The 19,344-nt window shown below is 39.7% G+C and overlaps 1 protein-coding gene across 2 annotated transcripts; it reads left to right on the forward strand.

Moving 5' to 3' along the window:
• Positions 1–312: 312 nt before the first annotated feature.
• On the forward strand, positions 313–18,288 carry os9 (OS9 endoplasmic reticulum lectin). Of its 2 annotated transcripts, XM_059329551.1 has the most exons (15): positions 313–510; positions 925–1,107; positions 4,049–4,112; positions 4,191–4,267; positions 6,714–6,812; positions 6,998–7,199; positions 7,428–7,583; positions 8,318–8,433; positions 9,214–9,274; positions 9,450–9,532; positions 9,783–9,986; positions 10,418–10,619; positions 11,387–11,554; positions 12,344–12,453; positions 16,419–18,288. In XM_059329551.1, exons 1-15 carry the CDS (start codon positions 313–315, stop codon positions 16,554–16,556), a joined length of 2,061 nt encoding a protein of 686 aa, XP_059185534.1. In that variant the 3' UTR covers positions 16,557–18,288. The 2 variants fall into 2 exon arrangements, with proteins under 2 accessions (XP_059185534.1, XP_059185535.1); XM_059329552.1 differs by lacking the exon at positions 11,387–11,554.
• The last annotated feature ends 1,056 nt before the right edge of the window (positions 18,289–19,344 follow it).

The raw sequence follows: 19,344 nt of genomic DNA on the forward strand, positions 1-19,344 counted from the left end.
TGAATTTTATATATCCTAGAAAACAGTAGTGAGGTGTTAGGAAAAAAGAAAATAATCCGCATTACTGTAATTTGGCCAAATTGGTTTGTGACACGCCTCACCAATGTGTGAGTTTATTTAATGGTAAACCCAACGCTGACAGGCGTCATGTGCGTTGATAATAATGATTTTTTTCAATGGCATTAAGGTAAAAGCGCCGCCCATCCACATTGCACCGGCAAAGTAAACTAACTCACCCCAAACCGTTGACAGACTCTAAAAATCAACCAATGACAGAGCAGCTTTTCTCTCGCCGACCAATCCGCTGCCACCATGTCAGGCGTTCTGTGTTTTGTTGCTGTCAGACAACAAGAGTCAATCATGGCTGCTTCCTTGGTACGGTGGCTGAAAAGAGTGAACGTTTTCTTGTTGATATGTCCTCTCTGTGTCCAAGCCTTCTTGAATCTAGAGGAGCTGAATGAGATGAAATATGGGATTCAAATTCTTCCCGATCCCGTCATGTTGGGGCAGGTGAGTGAGGCTGTTTGGGGGAAGCTAACCGTTAGCTTGCTAGCGAGAAAGTAGGCTGCCGTTAGCTAGCGTGAACTATCTTCTTTAAATGTTACTAACGTGAGGAGTGAATAACCTGTCTGTTAGCTAGTTGAGGAACTTCATTAAAATCTACACGTTGCTTACAAATTGCACAATGAAACGGTAGTGTTGAAGTCACTTCCATGTGACCTACGCAGCAACTATCGCTGACAGCTGTCACAACACCTCAGTTTTCTCTCTTCCACTTAGCTAGCTGCAACTTCTTTACACTTTGAATAAGTAACAGCGAAGATAGTTGGAAAACCAGCTAGTTAATAAGCCCAAGTATTGCGCCAATGTCTCTTTGTGGCACTTCAAGATCCTGCAGCTGTCCTGACAGTGTTTCTCCTCTAGACCAAGACAGAGGAGGTTATGATGGTGTCCAGCAAGTACAAGCAGCTGTATGAGTGTCGACTTCCACCCCAGGCCGTCCGATTTCATCAGGACCCCGCCTCTGAGCCTGACTCACAAGGGTACACCGGACCTGACATCCCAGATCTACTCGGTCCAATGCACAATGCCCAGTGTCTGGTGAAGGTTAGTTCAAATACCTATGCTGTTTAAATTCAATTCAAAAATTCAAATTCAAAATTACTTTATTTATCCCCAAGGGGAAATTCAGCGAGTCTGTTAGCTCTGTTTGAACTAGACAGCCTGATGGCTGTAGGAGCAAAGGTTCTTTTGTATCTCTCCGTCCTGCAATGGAGAAAGAGGAGCCGTCCACTGCTGTTTTGTAAAGGTTTTGTGTAGCCGATGATCCGGGTATTTCAAGATGGCCTCGAACATCTTGACAGGTCATCTCTCCACCACCTCCTCCAGTGTGTCCAACCTGGCTCCAACCACAGAACCAGCTCCTTAGACCAGTCTGTCCAACCGCCTTGCATCTCAGAGTCTGATGCTGCCTCCCCAGCAGACTGCAGCATAAAACAACACACTACCATCACAGAGTGATAAAACATCTGCAGCATCTTACTACAGATGTCAAGAGATCTCAGCTTCCTTAAAAAAAAAAGAGGCGGCTCTGCCCTTTTTGTAGAGAGCGTTTGTGTTTAGGGACCAGTCCAACTTATTATCCAAGTATACACCTAGATACTTATAAGAAAGTAAGTACTTATACGTTTAGAAACCCATTGAAACTTTTATCCATCCATTCAAAGTGTGTCAGATGTCACTAAAATGTATTTTGACTGATTGAAGGAGATTGCTGCTAATGCGTGTGTGACTGCACAAAAACACATCCACAAAGTACAAGAAGCAACTAAATTTGAATGTGAATGCTGTTTTGTTGTTGTTGTGATCGTAGAAAATGTTTTCCGTTTCTATATACAGAGAAAGATACTGATGAATGAACACAGCCCCTTTAATTCAAGTGTACAGGACCCTGTTAATTCCTATGGAAGTTGCTTAGTGCTGCATGAAGCCAAAACAGTATTTCTGCATCTGTAGGGCCTGAAGAGCAGGCACACTGGCACTTCCTTTATCCCCGCATCTCAACTGCTCCATCTCGGGCTCATTCAAATTAATGGACGGAGGGAAGTAACTCTGGATTTGGTCATAAGAGCACTTAACACATTTTTAGGACATAATGATTTAAATAATGGCCTTTTATGTGTTCAAAATGGGAAGTTGAGGAAGTTGTCTGATTTACAGACGTCTCTTTCACAGTGTACCCATTGTACCCATGTATTCATCATTAATTATTCATTTTTTGCTGCACAAGAAAGTGGACCACAAAACTGAACCGAAGTCCTTTCGGTATGATATGATGGAAGAATCGCAGGTCTCTGCATTGCTGTTTTGTGTTTTCACTGGTTCATCTTGAAGTTAGGGTTGCTACAGCAGAGATCTTGTTGTAGAAACAAAAAACGGAAAAAAGATGAATCCCTTTTCCTCTCGGTATGGAGCCAGTAAAGCTCTGGAATTTAAACATCTGTTTGCAAACTGTTCTTCAAACCTTCTCTCGTGTTGCTGTAGAAGTGCCCGATAGCCTTTGTTCAAAAACTCCTTGAAAATATGCACACTGTCTAAAGGTTATGTGAGTGGTTTTCTGGCATTCTAAATATGTTTCCATGACCCATTGCCCAATCACAAACATATCTCCTCCTTATTTCCTCATAAGGTACTTTTGTCTGATTGCTTAAAAACAAGGCAATTTTGTTGTCACACCAGGATACTGTGGCTGTGAGGCATACTAAAAGAATCTTGAACGTTTTTAGTCATGTAGATACTCATCTCAGTCACTGATTGCTGTGTGAGGGACAACAGTTCAAAATTAAGCAAATATTTTTGCCCGAGATGAAATCCAGTGTATTGAATGATTCTTCAATACAGTATGAGAACATATACATTTGCTTTTTTCATTTAAGTATTATTTTCCCCCGTTTTGCGGATGAGGTGTACGGGAGAGGATTGGGGCTAGGTAGGAGAAAAAAAATAATGAGAGGATGATTTTTTCTTTTCTTTATGCAGTTCGAGAAAATAATCAAAATTTCGAGAATGATGTTGAAATGTTGAGAATAAAGTATAAATACGATTTTCGAGGAAAATCTCGAAGTGCATAACAATTTTTTCCCTCCTACCTCGCCTTAATCCTCTTCTGTAGAGGGGGCCTGATCTCATGGTAAAATAATAATAAATAAGAAGATAAAAATCCTCTCTCTAGGGCCTGGGGGAGGTTAAATGAGGGTAACCACAGCCTTGTGCAGCATCAATAAAGAATCTAGCAACACTTGGGGAAAAATGGGGAAAATTCAGATGAAGACAACACAAAATGTAATAAAAGGGTTGGACCATAGGATATCCTGAGCCCCCTCTGTCATGGAGAAGTGTGAGGGCAGAGAAGAGGTGCTATTTATTGCATTAGAAAGCACTTTTTATTAAACAAGTGTGGCTGTTGTTCCACTAAAAAGGTCATGAGAACTGAACGCATCAGAATCAATTCTGCTGAATAACTTCCTCAGGGACAGGAACTTAATACAGCCTGTACTTGTTTCTGATTAAAGAAAAACTGTCTTGTCTCCTCCCTATGAAGTTAAAAGAAGAGTGTAGATTGCAATTTTTTTTTGCAATTTATTGCCTTGTATTACCTTGTCTAATCAAACCCCCTTTAAAAGCTTAATTTGATCATGTCTTTACTTGTGTATTTGAGTGTCAGCAATCAGCATTTAGAGGACAAAGAGAGGAATGTTGATGAGCTCATTGTAATTTCATTTTTTTTCCACATGCAACTTTTTTCCATTTACCTAATACTCATTTTGCCTAATACTCTTCTTGTATCCTGACATATACATTTTTAATCAAAGCTCATCAACCAAATTGGACTTAACTAACACCGCCTGTCAGAGGGTCTTTGTAAGGTGTCCTACTAGGCTCATCCTGTTCAAAACCATAACAATATGTGTACAATTTGTTTGAATGTGAGGAAATCTAATTGGGTGATATAGATATAGATAATATTTGCTTTCTGTGTGTCCTGCAGACAAAGGACTGGTGGACGTACGAGTTCTGCCATGGTCAGCATATCAGACAGTACCACCTTGAAGGTAAGAGCTTACCTCTGTGTTTTTAATCTGTGTTTTTCAAGACAATCACTTTAATAGGTATTGTTCTTCCCTCCACAGACACAGAAATCAAAGGGGACATTCTCTTCCTCGGTTATTATGAATCTGAATTTGACTGGAGCAATGAAACGGCAAAGGTAAATTTGCCTCAGTGTTTTATAATTTTTAATCTTAGATTTCTAATCTATCTGTGTAGGTGGTGAATGGATGATTATATGATTTGAGCTGAACATGTACACTATAAAAGAAGTGGACCTAGCCTCTGAGCCTGTAAAATGAAACCATTGTGGAAGAGCCTTTAACCTGCATTTTTCCTAATGGCCAGAAGGGACAAGTCCACTGGTTGTAAAATTAAGTCTACTTGTATAGAAGTATATGAGAAAATTACCCTACTTCTCACTTGACTTATTACTCAGTAAACATTTTCCCAATTAGTTTATGATCTCAATCGCTAGTTTAAAGTCTTCTGCAATAAAATATGATGTTTATTTAGTAAAATACGAAAATATGTTCCCATTTAGAGTAAAACAGATGATAAAGCAGGCAAGTTTGAGGGCGTGGCTGCCTTGTGATTGACAAGTTGCTATCATGGTGATCTGTCAATCAGGATAAAAGGCAGCATAATAATCTGTAGCCAGTTGCAGTCAGGTTGCCAGTGTTGGTTGTGTGCATTGTGTCCTCAGCTTCTCAATCAGATCCATCCTCTCCTCCAAATGTGCTCACTTCTTACTCCAAAAAAAACAAGTTGGCGATGGCCAAAATGGCAAACTCAAGGCTTCAAAACAGGAGTCCACAGACCAATTGGTGACGTCCACTTCTTTTTAGACATTTCAAGGCTTGACCGCTGTAGTCGTATGTAGCAGTTGAAGGCCTCAGGTGTTAATTTCACTGATTACTCCTGGTTTAACTTTGGATGCAGAGCAGAAATTATGTGAAATTTCTCAGTTTTCCAACGTGAGTACGTGACCCTCTCTAACCAATTACAGTCATAACTAACAGCCCTCGTAATTTGCCACTAATTTCATTCGTCACATAAAACAAGAACCAACTGTCTTTAAGCTACAGACATAAAAATCATTTAGAGTATGTGCTGTACATTAGCAAGTCTTTTGATCCTAAAAAAATCCCAGTATGTATGTAGGAGCTGAATGTGTTTGGTTGAGTTTGATGTGTGGTGTAATTCACTCAATGTATGTGTGGGGTCGCTATGCTGTTACCTGGGGAGCATCAGTCAAGGCGAGGCGTGTCAATCAGGTTATTCCGGGACTCAAATACCTCAGTAACTCCTATAAGCTCCTATAATAATAGGATATAATAATGTATCTTCTGCTGGTGATTTGTTTAACATAGAGCTTATGAAGCCTTCAGATGGTGTCTGCTTATTTCAACACAGGAAAGATATTTCAAACAGATTATAAAATTGCTTATGTGTCCATGGCTCATTCAAAATGATCTGTTGACATTAGTAAAAACAACAAGGCAAAGGTAACAAGGAAGGACTGCTTCTCAGTACTCTGGAACCAGTTACACCAGATGCCTCTTAGTGAGAGCCAAGTAAGATCCACTGGCTCAGTCTTCGGAGGGAGACCATTAAATCTCCTAAATAAAATGACAACCCTAGCGAAGCATTCAATTGTTGTTCTAGAATTTGAATATCAGTGTTATGAATGAAGCTTGAACTACTCAGTAGATACAATATGAACCATTAGGAGGCTAGCCTGGCTAACACCAGACCAAATCTCATTGGAGATTAGGTCTGGACACCTACAATGCTTTTCTCCGTAGAGGAGGTGTGGTTTACGATCCTCCGGAGCCGTTTATTGGACGCTTAGAATGTCTATCAAAGCGTCTGTAGGTAGCTCTTAGCCAATCAGATCAGTTATACCAGATGACGTAGTAGAGCAACAGAAATGGATGTTTGTTGTGTGTGTGTCTGTGAGAGAGTGTTGCTGCTGCTTTGCTTCTTCAGTTCTCGCTTTCTGCAAGATTATTTATTTTCACGCTTTATTCCCCCTCATGTCATTCTGCCCCACACATCCACTGATTTTATGGGCAATAAACAAGCTGCTGCGGGTCTCTGGGGGCTCCGCTGTCCCCCGGCTCGGAGCCAGATCACCGGCGGTGACCGGCGGTCTCGCCGGCTCGGCGCAACGAGCCGCAGAAACCGCCCGTGCGGCGCTAATAGCCCCGCTACCGGTGATCTGGCTCCGAGCCGGGGGACAGCGGAGCCGCTGAGAGACCTTTCGCCTTTCAACTTTCGCTCTAAACTATTTAAAACACCATCTACAGCTAAAGAGAGTTTCGCGTCTGCAGCAGCCATGTTGGATCCGGAAAGCTTCCAAGTGCCGAGTAGTACGCGTCATCGTCTCACCGTCCCTCCCCGCTCTGTGATTGGATCCCTAAAACAGGGCTAAGATAATCGCCTCGTTTCCAGACTGGCTGGAGGTTCGAAATCAAATTCGAGCGCGCAAGGCAGTCTGGGTATACCCAGGCTATTAGGAGGCTGCACTGAGCCTTAAAATGTATAAGTTATAAATCAGTTATTGGTCAGTGGTTAAATCCTCTTCTCTGTTTATTTCCCAGGCTTCCAAACAGCACAGGCTGAAGCGCTACCACAGTCAAACCTATGTAAATGGCTCAAAGTGTGACCTCAACGGAAATCCCAGAGAGACCGAAGTCCGGGTAAGACATCTAAATACAGAATATGTTTGTATCCCAGGCGACCTGTGTGGTTTTATCTGTTTTCCTATTTTGTTTTAATTTCTGTTTTGCTACTCCAAACAGACATGAAGTCATTGAAAATTAGCATGCTGTACCAAGCTATCCTGCTAAACACATCTGGCTTATTTCACTCTTATTATTTCCAGTTTGTGTGTGAGGAAGGCTCAAGTGATTACATCGCCCGCGTGGATGAGCCTCAGTCGTGCCGCTATGTGCTGACAGTTCACACCAGTCGAACCTGCCAGCATCCATTCCTGCGGCCACCTTCCACTGCGAAGCCTCAGGGTATTGTGTGCCAGCCAGCACTAAGTGCCCAGCAGTACATGGACTACGTCAAGGCTCAAGTCTGTGAGTTATCAAAAATGAAGGTCACTGTGAAGCAGCATTTGGAGAGAGTCTCACTTCATTACTTTAATGTAATGTCCTGTTGAAGCAGGACACTGGAGCAAAACATAATGTGGGAACGGTGGATTTAAAGTGTGATGCTGAGTTCAGATTGGAAGATAAAGGCATTTGTAAGCAATAAGAAATGTGTGACGTAATTGTTCTTTTTTCCCTTCCTCTGTCTGTTTCCAGCGGACACAAAGCGTAAAGTAGAGCAGATCTCAGAGGAGCTGAGGAGTCTTGATGAGATGTTGGCTGGTAATGAAGAGGCAGATGGAGCAGTGGAAGTAACAGCAGAAGAGACCTCACCTGCACCCAGTGATGACCCCAACCAGTCAGACACAAAAGGTGCATTTTTTTCCACACTTGACCTCATAAAACCTAGTTGCTCTAACTTCCATGGAAACAGCAGATAATACATAAGAGAGTATTTGTAAATCATAAAATGTCACAATTATACTCTAGCAGAAATAAAGCCTATTTTCTACCATAAAGCATCATTATTTTATTTACCGTTGCCATTTTGTCACACAGTAATCCAGTAGAGAGCTTATTTATTGGTATGATATTTTAATATTGATCCATCTTGCTACAATATGCTACTATGGCAAATAAGGTTAAACACGTTCATTCAGTTATTTTAAGAATGATTGTTTTGACCATGGATGACAGCGCAGGGCTACCCCACAACTAAATTTGCTACACTAGCTAGTAGTCGATTCATCTAATGCAAAGTTAGTAAGTAAACATAACATCAGCTAACATTTTTGCGGCTGTTTCATTGGAAATAAATTGCATAACATGAATACATATGACTAAATGTAAGGTAAATACCGCATTAACTCATTAGTTCTGCTTGAGTCACGTAACACAGATTTTAATCAGTTGCAAATTATTTATAACATTTATTTATGCAAATTAGTTCTACCGTAGTCATTTTCATCAGATCCACTGTGGCAGAAGTTTGACTATCAAATGACCTTCAGTGTAATGTTGTACTTTCGTCAATCCACAAAGTAAAAAATATCCACCAGGTTTTATTTCCATAGTGCCAGACAATTGTGCTTTTGATTTTGAAACAGATACTAGTGATGTGTTTGAGGACGCCGGGTCAGAAGAGGCAGAAGACTCAGGCTTCTGGGAGGGAGTTACCAAGCCAGGGAGTTCAAAAACAACTGCTTCTCAACAGGACAATCAGGTACAGAAATATCAGTATATAAAATCAGTTTTCCCCTTTTGGGCTAGGTATCGTTAATAAAGGATGATACTAATACCAGAACCTTTAAAGTAGATATACCAATACCCAGCCTTATTCGCTGGTAAATGAAAGGCTGGGCTACCATGTGGATTGAATTGTGGAAAAAGTTATGTCTGCAAGTTAGAGTCAGGAGTCTTGTAGATTTTGTCTATATTGAGTCAGGAATAGCTACTAAACAGTTGCAAATACATGTTGCAATTTTATAACAGTGCTCTGTAGAGGGTTGAATAGGAAAGATATGGTAAAAAGAGACATATGGCAAGAGGACATAGAGTAATAGTTAAGAAGTCCCCAGTGATTATTTAGTACTAAATGCTGCCTTTGCCTGGCTTTTTTTAAATAAACGGACAGATTGAAAACATTTTTATACTGTTGTCATTCTCATTTTCTTATTACATGTGCATATGAACAACATAACTGTTTACATTGTACAGCCATTGTGAAAGATAATACATTCAGTCAGCTTCAGAAGATTGTAGCTAAGGAAAAGAGGGTCAGTGGAAGCGTTTACCTTGGACCACAATTTGGCACGTATTACTTTCTTCTGTGAAAACTGTATTTCACAAGATAACTAGGAAATGTATAACTACAAATAACAAAACTGTAATTTATATGGGGCTCAAATAAAGACTTGTTTAAGGTAAAAGTGCTTTAGGGCGAAGAAATAACCGCATCTTCAAAAACACATAATGTAATGTTATTTTGTTTTTCTTCCCTCAGGCAGCTGATGATGGCTTTAACTCACTTACAGACAATGAAGTCATAGATGATGGTGATGAAGGTATTTGTGGTCACTGTTTTACAGCTTATATAACGTTCTGCTGTACTAGAGAGCCTCAGACATGGTTAATAGAACCGCAGAGTCTTTTATTTCTGTGCAGTTATGGTATCTGATTTGTTAAATCTTTCTGTTGTTCAGTGTTGGATTTTCCTCTCTTCCCATGAATGTCTTTCAGGTGAAAAATTCAACTTTAAAATAATCACCGACCCTGCAGACCTGATGAAATTTGTCCAACATCTGAAAGAAAGTAACAGGAAGGTCAGTACTCATCAAGATTACTATCACCATGTTTTTCCAGCAAAGCAGTTTGAGGGCCGGTGTAGGAAAACTGGTTCTGGAGCGGCAACAACACTTTACTGGTTTTGAACCAAGAACTGCTTAAGTCAGGGGCTGGGGGCGGGATTATCTTGACCATCAAGACGAACTAAAACCTTGTGATCATTACAGGATTCTTATATTTTCTTTACAATGTAGGGCTCTCTCAGTTCAATGCTGCCTTTTTTTTCAGAAAGCACAAAACCAAGCTAAAAGCCGAGGAGAGAAACCTGCAAGCGTCAGGGCAACAGAGATGCTGGGAGAGGAAGAGAAAGATGAAGATGAACGTCTGCTACAGGAGTTCGAGGATGAGATGGCCGACCTCTCTGTGCCCTCTGACAAGATTGAAGAGATAAAGGAGGAAATGCAGAAGGAGTTTGACAACATCATAAATGAGGTTTCAGACTTGAGATGATATCTAATTTACAACATTTCTGTTTTTTCTTCTTTACATGATCTAGTTAGTGCAAATTATGTTTTCTTTTGGGCAAAATTCCATTTTTGATTAAATATCTTTATTGTAAATTTAGATTTGGTTATTTTTTACTCCTGAAAATCCTTCCTCAGACAAGGTTCATTCAATTCAAATTTGAAAATCCATCAACAATCTCTATTTTAAACGTTTCTGGCAATGATAAACTGTACAATTTTCTTAATTTCTCAAGAAAACATTCCTCCCAAGCTCTCTGGTGGGTTCTGGGGTGTGGAGGTTAAACACAAAGGTTGATGTATAAAGATTATATATATTAAAATGTAATTAAGCAGATCCGACACAATGAAATAATCTAACGATGCTTTGATGTGATTGCCTCCTCTCTTGTGCTTTAGGCGCAGCAGGAATTAGAGACAGAAGGTCTGAAAGGGGAGTTTGATCGCACTCAGGCAACACAGACACTGGAGACGACGCTGGAAAAGATACTTGATCATTTGGAGGAGAAAGACGTCCAAGACCCCGAGCAGCAATCAGCAGGAGTCCAGAGAGCCAGTGACCCCACCAGGGGCAGCCCGAGCCTGGCTCCGAAGCAGCCAGGTAACCGGGCAGCCTGTCCCTCTGTGGTCACGCTCATACAGTCATGGAAAAATGTTTTAAAATTATTGTTTTCTCTAATTTAATGCCTGGTACAACTAAAGGTACATTTGTTTGGACAAATATAATGATAACAACAAAAATAGCTAACAAGAGTTTAATTTAAGAGCTGATATCTAGATATTTTCCATGGTTTTCTTGATAATAACCAAAGTCATTATCAAGAAAACCATAGAAAATGTCTAGATATCAGCTCTTAAATTCAACTCTTATGAGCTGTTTTTGATGTTATCATTATATTTGTCCAAACAAATATACCTTTAGTTGTACCAGGCATTAAAATGAACAAGAAATTGAAGAAAACAAGGGTCTAATAATTTTTTCCATGACTGTATCTGCACACTGTGTGTTCGCCTCCATCATCCTCATATTTCATTCATTCATGTGTGCAGTAGATGTTTGTTGTGACATCTTTCATCCCAGAATAGATGCACACGTGGAGTAAGTTTGATCCACAGAGAATTTATGTTATCAGATTGATATTTTAAGTTCTTTTGGTTAGTTAGTCGTCTTTCTTCTGCTGCCATTGATGTATCACTAATGAAATCCAAATTGAAATCAATCACAGTATTATAGATCTGCAGAAATGTAATGCTCATAAGACCGTGTTGTTTACATTCTTGGCTCTTACCTCCTCCATCCTGTGGCGCTGCTGATGGGTTTTTGAGGTGAACTGTGTTGTTTGTCCCTCTTTTGTCTCGTCACCCCAGACCAAGCGGCTGACGACCATGTTAAGATCAAAATTACTAAGTATAAGACGGGCAGCAGCCCTGATGGGGAGGTCAAAGTTCAGGAGATGGGCGAAGGAGACCCCCAGTGGCAGCACATAAAGGACGTGGTTAAAGAACAGCTAGAGAAAGCAGGACTGAAGGCAGAAGGTATGAGGGGGGAGTGCCCGAAACACTCACGGCCTTTTCTCTCTTCCATCTGTTATCTTGAGCATTTAGTACTTCTCCTCTCATCCTTGTCAAAAAAGCACACAACTCTCTGATTTAGGTTTTTTTGAAAGGTTTAGCATGGTAAAGTCCTTCATTTAATAGAAGATCAAGAAACTGTTTTGGACAGTCCCATTAAGGGATCCATATTGTAAAAATGTAAGATTTCCATGTTTTTTTTTTTAATTCGAAAGCAGGTTTAAGTTCCATAAAATGCTAAATAAGTATCAAAACACTCAAAGCTCAACATGCTCACAGATGATGAAACTGTGCCATTAAAAGTGCCGTCAGGGCTTCTGTAAGGCTGGGATGTTATAACTACACTATATAGGTAGAAAGTGCCGCTACAGTCATTCTCCGGCTGAAGTGACATCACAAATCAGACTGGGGAGCTTAAAGAGACAGGCGCTAAAACGTTTAAGACAGAGGGTTTTTTTGAACACTAAAAGGATGTTAACATGTTCTAGTACAAACCCTAGACACAAATATGAGTATACCATGTCCCCTTTAAATTAGGCATTTTTTAAAAACGGGATAATCTAATTAAAAAAAGCTTGTCTTTAAGGTAAAGGGAAACAAAATGTGTGTCGATGTGTGTCCTTTCTTTTTCATCCACTGTTGTGTTTGTGCCATTCTTCATTATGATTACTTGTTGTTTAAACAAATCTGAGCCAAATGAAAGTACATGTGTTTAATAGGAAAGCCTGCATCTGTGCTGTTTTTCTTTTATAGGTAAAATTGAGGTGAAGATCTTGACGCGGAAAAACGCAGAGGAGGCAGGTGATCAGTGGCTGACTGAAGAAGATACAAAGTCCTTCAGGGAGCTTCTCATAAATCTCCTGGTAATTTAAGAAGTTATAGTGACTTTTTATTGGGTTCGTGTGTGTGTCTGTGTGTCTGTGTGCGTGCACTTGGGAGAGTTTGCTTAGTAATTAAGTTACGCCTGTGTGGGACAGCTGTTGTTTTTCTGTATAATTGTCTGCTTGCATAACAATTATTACAAAGCCACTGTTTGAGTCCATTAAAATATATTATATACAGTGCTCAGCATAAATGAGTACACCCCCTTTGAAAAGTAACATTTTAAACAATATCTCAATGAACACAAATAAAATTTCCAAAATGTTGACAAGACCAAGTTAATATAACATCTGTTTATCTCATAACATGAAAGTAAGGTTAATAATATAACTTAGATTACACATTTTTTAGTTTTACTGAAATAAGGGCGATGCAAAAATGAGTACACCCCACAACAAAAACTATTACATCTGGTACTTTGTATGGCCTCCATGATTTTTAATGACAGCACCAAGTCTTCTAGGCATGGAATGAACAAGTTGACAACATTTTGCTCCATTGATCTTTTTTCATTCCTCAAGAATGGCCTCTTTTAGAGACTGGATGGAGAGTGATGCTCAACTTGTCTCTTCAGAATTCCCCATAGGTGTTCAATTGGGTTCAGATCAGGAGACATACTTGGCCACTGAATCACTTTCACCCTGTTCTTCTTCAGAAATCCAACAGTGGCCTTTAGATGTGTGTTTAGGGTCATTGTCATGTCGGAAAAGTGCACGACGACCAAGGGCACGGAGTGATGGTAGCATCTTCTCTTTCAGTATGGAGCAATACTTCTGTGAATTCATGATACCATCAATGAAATGCAGCTCCCCGACACCAACAGCACTCATGCAACCCCACATAAGGACACTGCCACCACCATGTTTCACTGTAGGCACCATGCATTTTTCTCTGTAATCCTCACCTTTGCGACGCCACACAGTTTAGAAGCCATCAGTTCCAAAAACATTTATCTTGGTCTCATCACTCCAGAGTACAGAGTCCCAGTAGTCTTCATCTTTGTCAGCATGGCCCTGGTAAACTCTAGACAGGCTTTTTTGTGCCTGGGCTTTAAGAGAGGCTTCCTTCGTGGACGGCACCCATGCATGCCATTCCTCTGCAGTGTACGGCGTATTGTGTCACCAGAAACAGTCACCCCAGTTTGGCTTTCTAATTCCTTAGATAACTGCAATGAACTTGCATGCTGATTTTCTTGGACCCTTCTCATCAGAAGACGCTGCTGTCGAGGTGTTAACTTCTGCGGACGGCCTGGACGTCTCTGTGAGATGGTTGCAGTTCCATCTTTTTTACATTTTTGTACCACTTTTGCTACAGTATTCTTGACTGATAAGTAAAGCTTTGCTTATCTTCATGTAGCCTTCACCTTTGCGGTGTAAAGAAATTATTTTCCTTCTCAGGTCTTGAGACATGTGGTGCCATTGCTAACAACATGAAATGGGAAGGGGTTTTATTTAAGTAACACCCTTTTATAGTCAACTGTCTGCTGGACATCTGTGTAATGAATAATTAGACTCACCTGGGGTCGATTATTGTTAAATTAGACATTTGTAGTCTAAAACTTAGCTTTGCTCCCGAGACTTTTAGTGGGGTGTACTCATTTTTGCATCACCCTAATTTGAGTAAAACTGAAAATTATGAATGAAAAGTTATATTATTAACCTTACTTTCATGTTATAAGTTAAACAGATGTTATATTAACTTGGTCTTGTCAACATTTTGGAAATTGTATTTGTGTTCATAGAGATATTGTTTAAAATGTTACTTTTCAAAGGGGGTGTACTCATTTATGCTGAGCACTGTATATTATAATATACTGTGGTCATGAAACATTTATATTAGTAGACTAATACTAGTCTACTAGTACTAGTAAATAGTAGACTTACTATTTAATTTGGCACCTTATTCTTTACTTAAATAGTCATTATTACTAGCCTGGCTAACACCAGACAAATCTCAAATGAGATGTGGTCTGGGAACCAGCCGTTCTTTTCTCCGTAGAGGAGGTGTGGTTTACGATCCTCCGGAGCCGTTTATTGGGCACTTAGAATGTCTATCAAAAGCGTCTGTAGGTAGCTCTTAGCCAATCAGATCAGTTATACCAGATGACGTAGTAGAGCAACAGAAATGGATGGTTGTTGTGTGTGTGCCTGTGAGAGAGTGTTGCTTGCTGCTTTGCTTCTCCAGTTCTCGCTTTCTGCAAGATTTATTTTCACGCTTTATTCCCCCTCATGTCATTCAGCCACACACATCAACTGATTTTATGGGCAATAAACAAGCTGCTACGGGTCTCTGGGCGGCTCCGCTGTCCCCCGGCTCGTAGCCAGATCACCGGCGAGACCGCCGGCTCGTAGCACCGCTAGCGGCGCTAATCACCGGTGATCTCGCTACGAGTCGGGGGACAGCGGAGCCGCCGAGAGACCTTTCGCCTTTCAACTTTCGCTCTAAACTATTTAAAACACCATCTACAGCTAAAGAGAGTTTCGCGTCTGCAGCAGCCATGTTGGATCCGTAAGAAAACTACAAGCTTCTGTCTGCCGGGTAGTACTCGTCACCGTCTTGCCGTCCCTCCCCGCTCTGTGATTGGATCCCTAAAACAGGGCTAAGAAAGCTTCCTGGTTTCCAGACCGCCTGGAGGTTCGAAATTAAATTTGAGCGTGCAAGGCAGTATGGGTATACCCAGGCTACATTATTACAACAATTTTTACAAAATAATTGAAGGTATGTACTCTCTGAACCACTTATAACTTTAAAGCAGTAGTTTGACATTAGTGAAATATCTTCATTCAATCTCTGGCAGAGAGTTGCATGAGAAAACTGACACCACTCTCTTTAACTTAAACAACAACAACAGATGAGGGAATGTTATCAGTGCATTCATCTAATTAAGGAGGAATATATTTCTAATTGTATTTCCCAAAATGTCAAACTATTGCTTAACAGGAATACCTCACCCCCAAAATGACCATTTGACCAGTTACTCTCCCTATGTAACTTTGAATTTGTGAAGAGAACTTTGTTTTTCTTCCACAATGAATTGATAAAGAAAACTGATCATTGATGAACGTCATGTTTAAAATTGGCAAAACTATGTCAAAGCATTTGTTTACAAACTCTCAAACAACTGGTGCTGTATATCTAAGTTATATTCATCCAGCCGTATGTTTACTTACCCAAACAGGCATTTTCTTTTGTGAGTTCTAGGTTCTCATACAAGAGTGACTTTAAAAACACAAAGGAACACAATACACAAACATTCCAATACAGGAAGTATTTTAGCTTTTTCATATGTGCTTTTAAAAAAAGGTTTTAGTATAATAGCCAACAAATGTTGCTTCATTAGATTCAATGAAGCAACATTAGATTCAATTAGATTGCACATGAAAAAAACAGCTACTTTTACTGAAGATTGTCATCACTCACAATTAATGAATAACAAACTAGTCTGTGAAAAATGGGGGAAAGTGAATGCCAAATGTATTTCTGGTTTGCTGTGAGAGCTCTAAAGGACTACCTACCTAATATTTTATTATAGAGTTGGGCTGACTTGCCTAAACAACCTCATAAAAGGTTAATAAACTTTTCACACCATAAAATATTAACCTGCAAGGAAAGGCAGCAGAGGTGCTGTTTCACATGCGGAATGAAGCCTTTTCAATTAGTGTGATTACTGTTTTGGGTTTCCTCTGCTGGATCTGGGTGGCTTCCACTGTACTTAAACCGTCTTATCACCAACAAGTACACTTTTTCTTGTCGACCTTTGCCACCCTGTCTAGAAAACATTAGTATAACATGTTTTTTCATTGTCACTCAGCATATATGCATGTATAATAGCCTTTTATTTTCTGTGAAACAATTTGTACTTTTTGTTTCTTAATTGTCATATTAAATTTTTATCAGAATTGTTGTGGTTGTTTTAAAAAAAACTCCTTTTTTCTCCATCTTGCAGACTGGAGGAACAGAAGAGGTTTACAAAGAGCAAAAAAGGCAGCAGGAGTTGGAGAACAACTATAGGTTTGTGTGGGGAGAGTCCCAGGAGGAGACCCAGTCATCCAGCACCTCTGACTCAGAGGACGTGGACATTTGAGCTCATTCAGTACATTCAGTGCACCTTTTGTGACGGTGAACTCCTGTGGAGACCAACAGGGAGGGGGACTCTGAAGCGCAGCCGCAAGTTTGAAAGAGCCCCAATGATTCAGTAACTGCAAATAAACCTGGCGGATAATATCAACTCACCTGTTTGCACATTCAGAAAATGTGTCTGTGTGTCTTGAATAGGCAATACGTGTCTGAAGTGGGCACCAGTTATATGTTGCACGACGAACCCGCAACGTCTCAGCTGTGCCTGTGCAGCTGAATGAAGTTATGCATTTTCCCCTTTTTGATGGGATTCAGTTTTGATAGATGGTGACGTGTCTTTTTTTCAGAAAGATGTCAGTGAATTTTACTGAGTTTGTGCATCTAGTTCTGAAATTGTCAGCAGCACACTGTGTCCACAGCTGAAATATTAGTTGCATATGTCTTATATGTTTGTGACAGCTGGAGGGGGATTGTGCATGCCTCAACAAACTGGAGGAGTGTTTGCACAGGTTGTTCAGTTTACTGTTAAGAGTATGATTGTGTGTCTGGCTTTGAAAAACAAAGGACAAATACTCAAGGGTTCACATTCAGTTCCCACTTGTCTTTAAACTTTCTGTTGATGCTTTTGGTGATTAGATTAAACACAACTGTAGATTACAGAAGTGTTTGTACACATGCTGTGGCACTTTAGAAAAAAACTCACACTAAAAGGAGTGTAGGAAGATAAATCTTTTAAGTGTGCTTTAATTTCTGATAAGAATTTAATTTAGCAAAGAAAAACAAAGAAAGCTACAATGTCAATCAGATTCAGTGTAATATATAATGAATCTACGCAAAACTTTTCTAAGAATCCTTCAGAGGTGTACTTAAAAGGGCTGAATTTGTATAATTTGTGAATAATTGTGACTCAACATGTACATAATTTTTGTGTTAATATGTTTTGGATTTGATTTGTTGCACAAATTAAGTTGGACTTGAGTTATCTGAGTAAATGTTCAAATTTGTGACGGTGCAGTTTTGTTTGTGAAATTTGATTTCACTGTGGAACTAAGTCGTACAGACTTTTTGAGACACATGATTTAATGTCTAAATGTTCAGAGGCTCAAGAGCAAGCCGAACAAAGCTTCAGGGTGTGTGTAGGTGTGTTCTTCACTTAGCCAGCTGAATTTGTCTTCTTGAAGAATTTAGATAGCTCTTTAGTGTTTTGCATCTATAACGGTCTTATCTGATTCTTTATCACAAAGTGAGCTAGCCAGCTAGAGAGTTAACAGAGCCCAAAGTTAACAGAGCCTCTTTATAATTTAAGTGTTTATCTAAGATCAGTCATGCTAATCCCAGTGAAGCCAGGTAACCCAAAGGGAGTCAGACTATAGATGTTGAAATGTGTGATACAGGCCACAGTTCCTTCATCCGGCTTAAAGGGAAGCAGTTTTAAATCCTCAAACCTTTCCCTAACAAACACAGGTGTGCCATAAAACTCATGTTCCTCTGCATATGTCATTTTCATCCTAACACTTCAGATGCACACATTATTTGTAAACCAGGACAGCACAGTAGAAGCAAACAGTAAAATATATGTTTATTACTGTATTGTTGAATGGGATTCTATTACTGTGTTAGGAACACCATATTGGTTTCATAGTCTGACAAAAGTCAATCTATGCTGCCTTGTAAATAAGTCTTTGAGCGCTCTTTATTTGTTCTTTTGAAATAAATAAAAATGAGTCCTCTGGACATTATCTAGATTGTAGCTTCTTTTTTTTATAGTCCATTGATAATGCCCTTCAGCATCACTTCCTACATTTAAATTGCCTGCTTTAAGATTAACAACTGGTGTGCCATAATGTGCCATACATAAACGTATTTGTTCTGCTGCAGGACCTTAGGTATGTTTGTGTTTTTGTATGCTTAACACATCCACAAACACGTGTTGTATGTGTGTTTATTGTGTTATTGCACGTGTTGTTATTATGTAAGTGCTACAGTCACTGGCTGTTAAAAACACATGCTTTTTTCATGCTTTGAGTAACGCCTGGATTTTCCATCGTTTAATATTTCGTCACACTTCGTCAAGTCATTTTTTGTCAAAATTTGGGTTTTTTTGCCTACATTATCTCCTCATGACGCCGGCCACCTATGGTAAAATCGCCTACATCCTCAGTTGATCAGATCATGTTACCCCGTTAAGATAATCGCCTATGTCAAGTGTGTGACTTAAGCGGATTTATTATGCATGTGACTTAGGCAATTCTTTGAACATGCCAAGCAAGATATGGAAACACTTTATTTTGAAGGTGTCTACATAAGAGTGACATGACCGTGTCATAAACATGACATGGGATGTGTCATGAACATTAATGACACTTTGAAGTAACATTAATGCTCATGATACTTGTCATGTCATGTTTCTGACAGCCTTGTGTGACTCTTATGTAGACACCTTCAAAATAAAGTGTTACCATATCTTACTTAAGTCACAAAGGCATGTTAAAAAAATTGCCTAAGTCATTTATTTCTCTTAAGATACATAATTTACAAACAGTGGGCCTCATTCACCAATATCTTCTTAAGAATCTTCTTAGATTCTTTCTTAAGTCCTTCTTAAGAAGATTTCTAAGAAGACCCTACGCCAGATTCATCAACGTGTTCTTAAGCCGCTGAATTGTTCGCAGCCGTGTTCTTAACTTGATGAATGCCATCTCCTCGTAAGTTGAGCGCGCGTGCCAGGTGAGTCTAATTAACATAGGATTAGCATAGGTAACCACCCATTAATGCCCATAAAAGGACCCATAAAA

This window comes from Centropristis striata, chromosome 3, assembly GCF_030273125.1.
Source record: "Centropristis striata isolate RG_2023a ecotype Rhode Island chromosome 3, C.striata_1.0, whole genome shotgun sequence".
NCBI classification, from domain to species: domain Eukaryota; kingdom Metazoa; phylum Chordata; class Actinopteri; order Perciformes; family Serranidae; genus Centropristis; species Centropristis striata.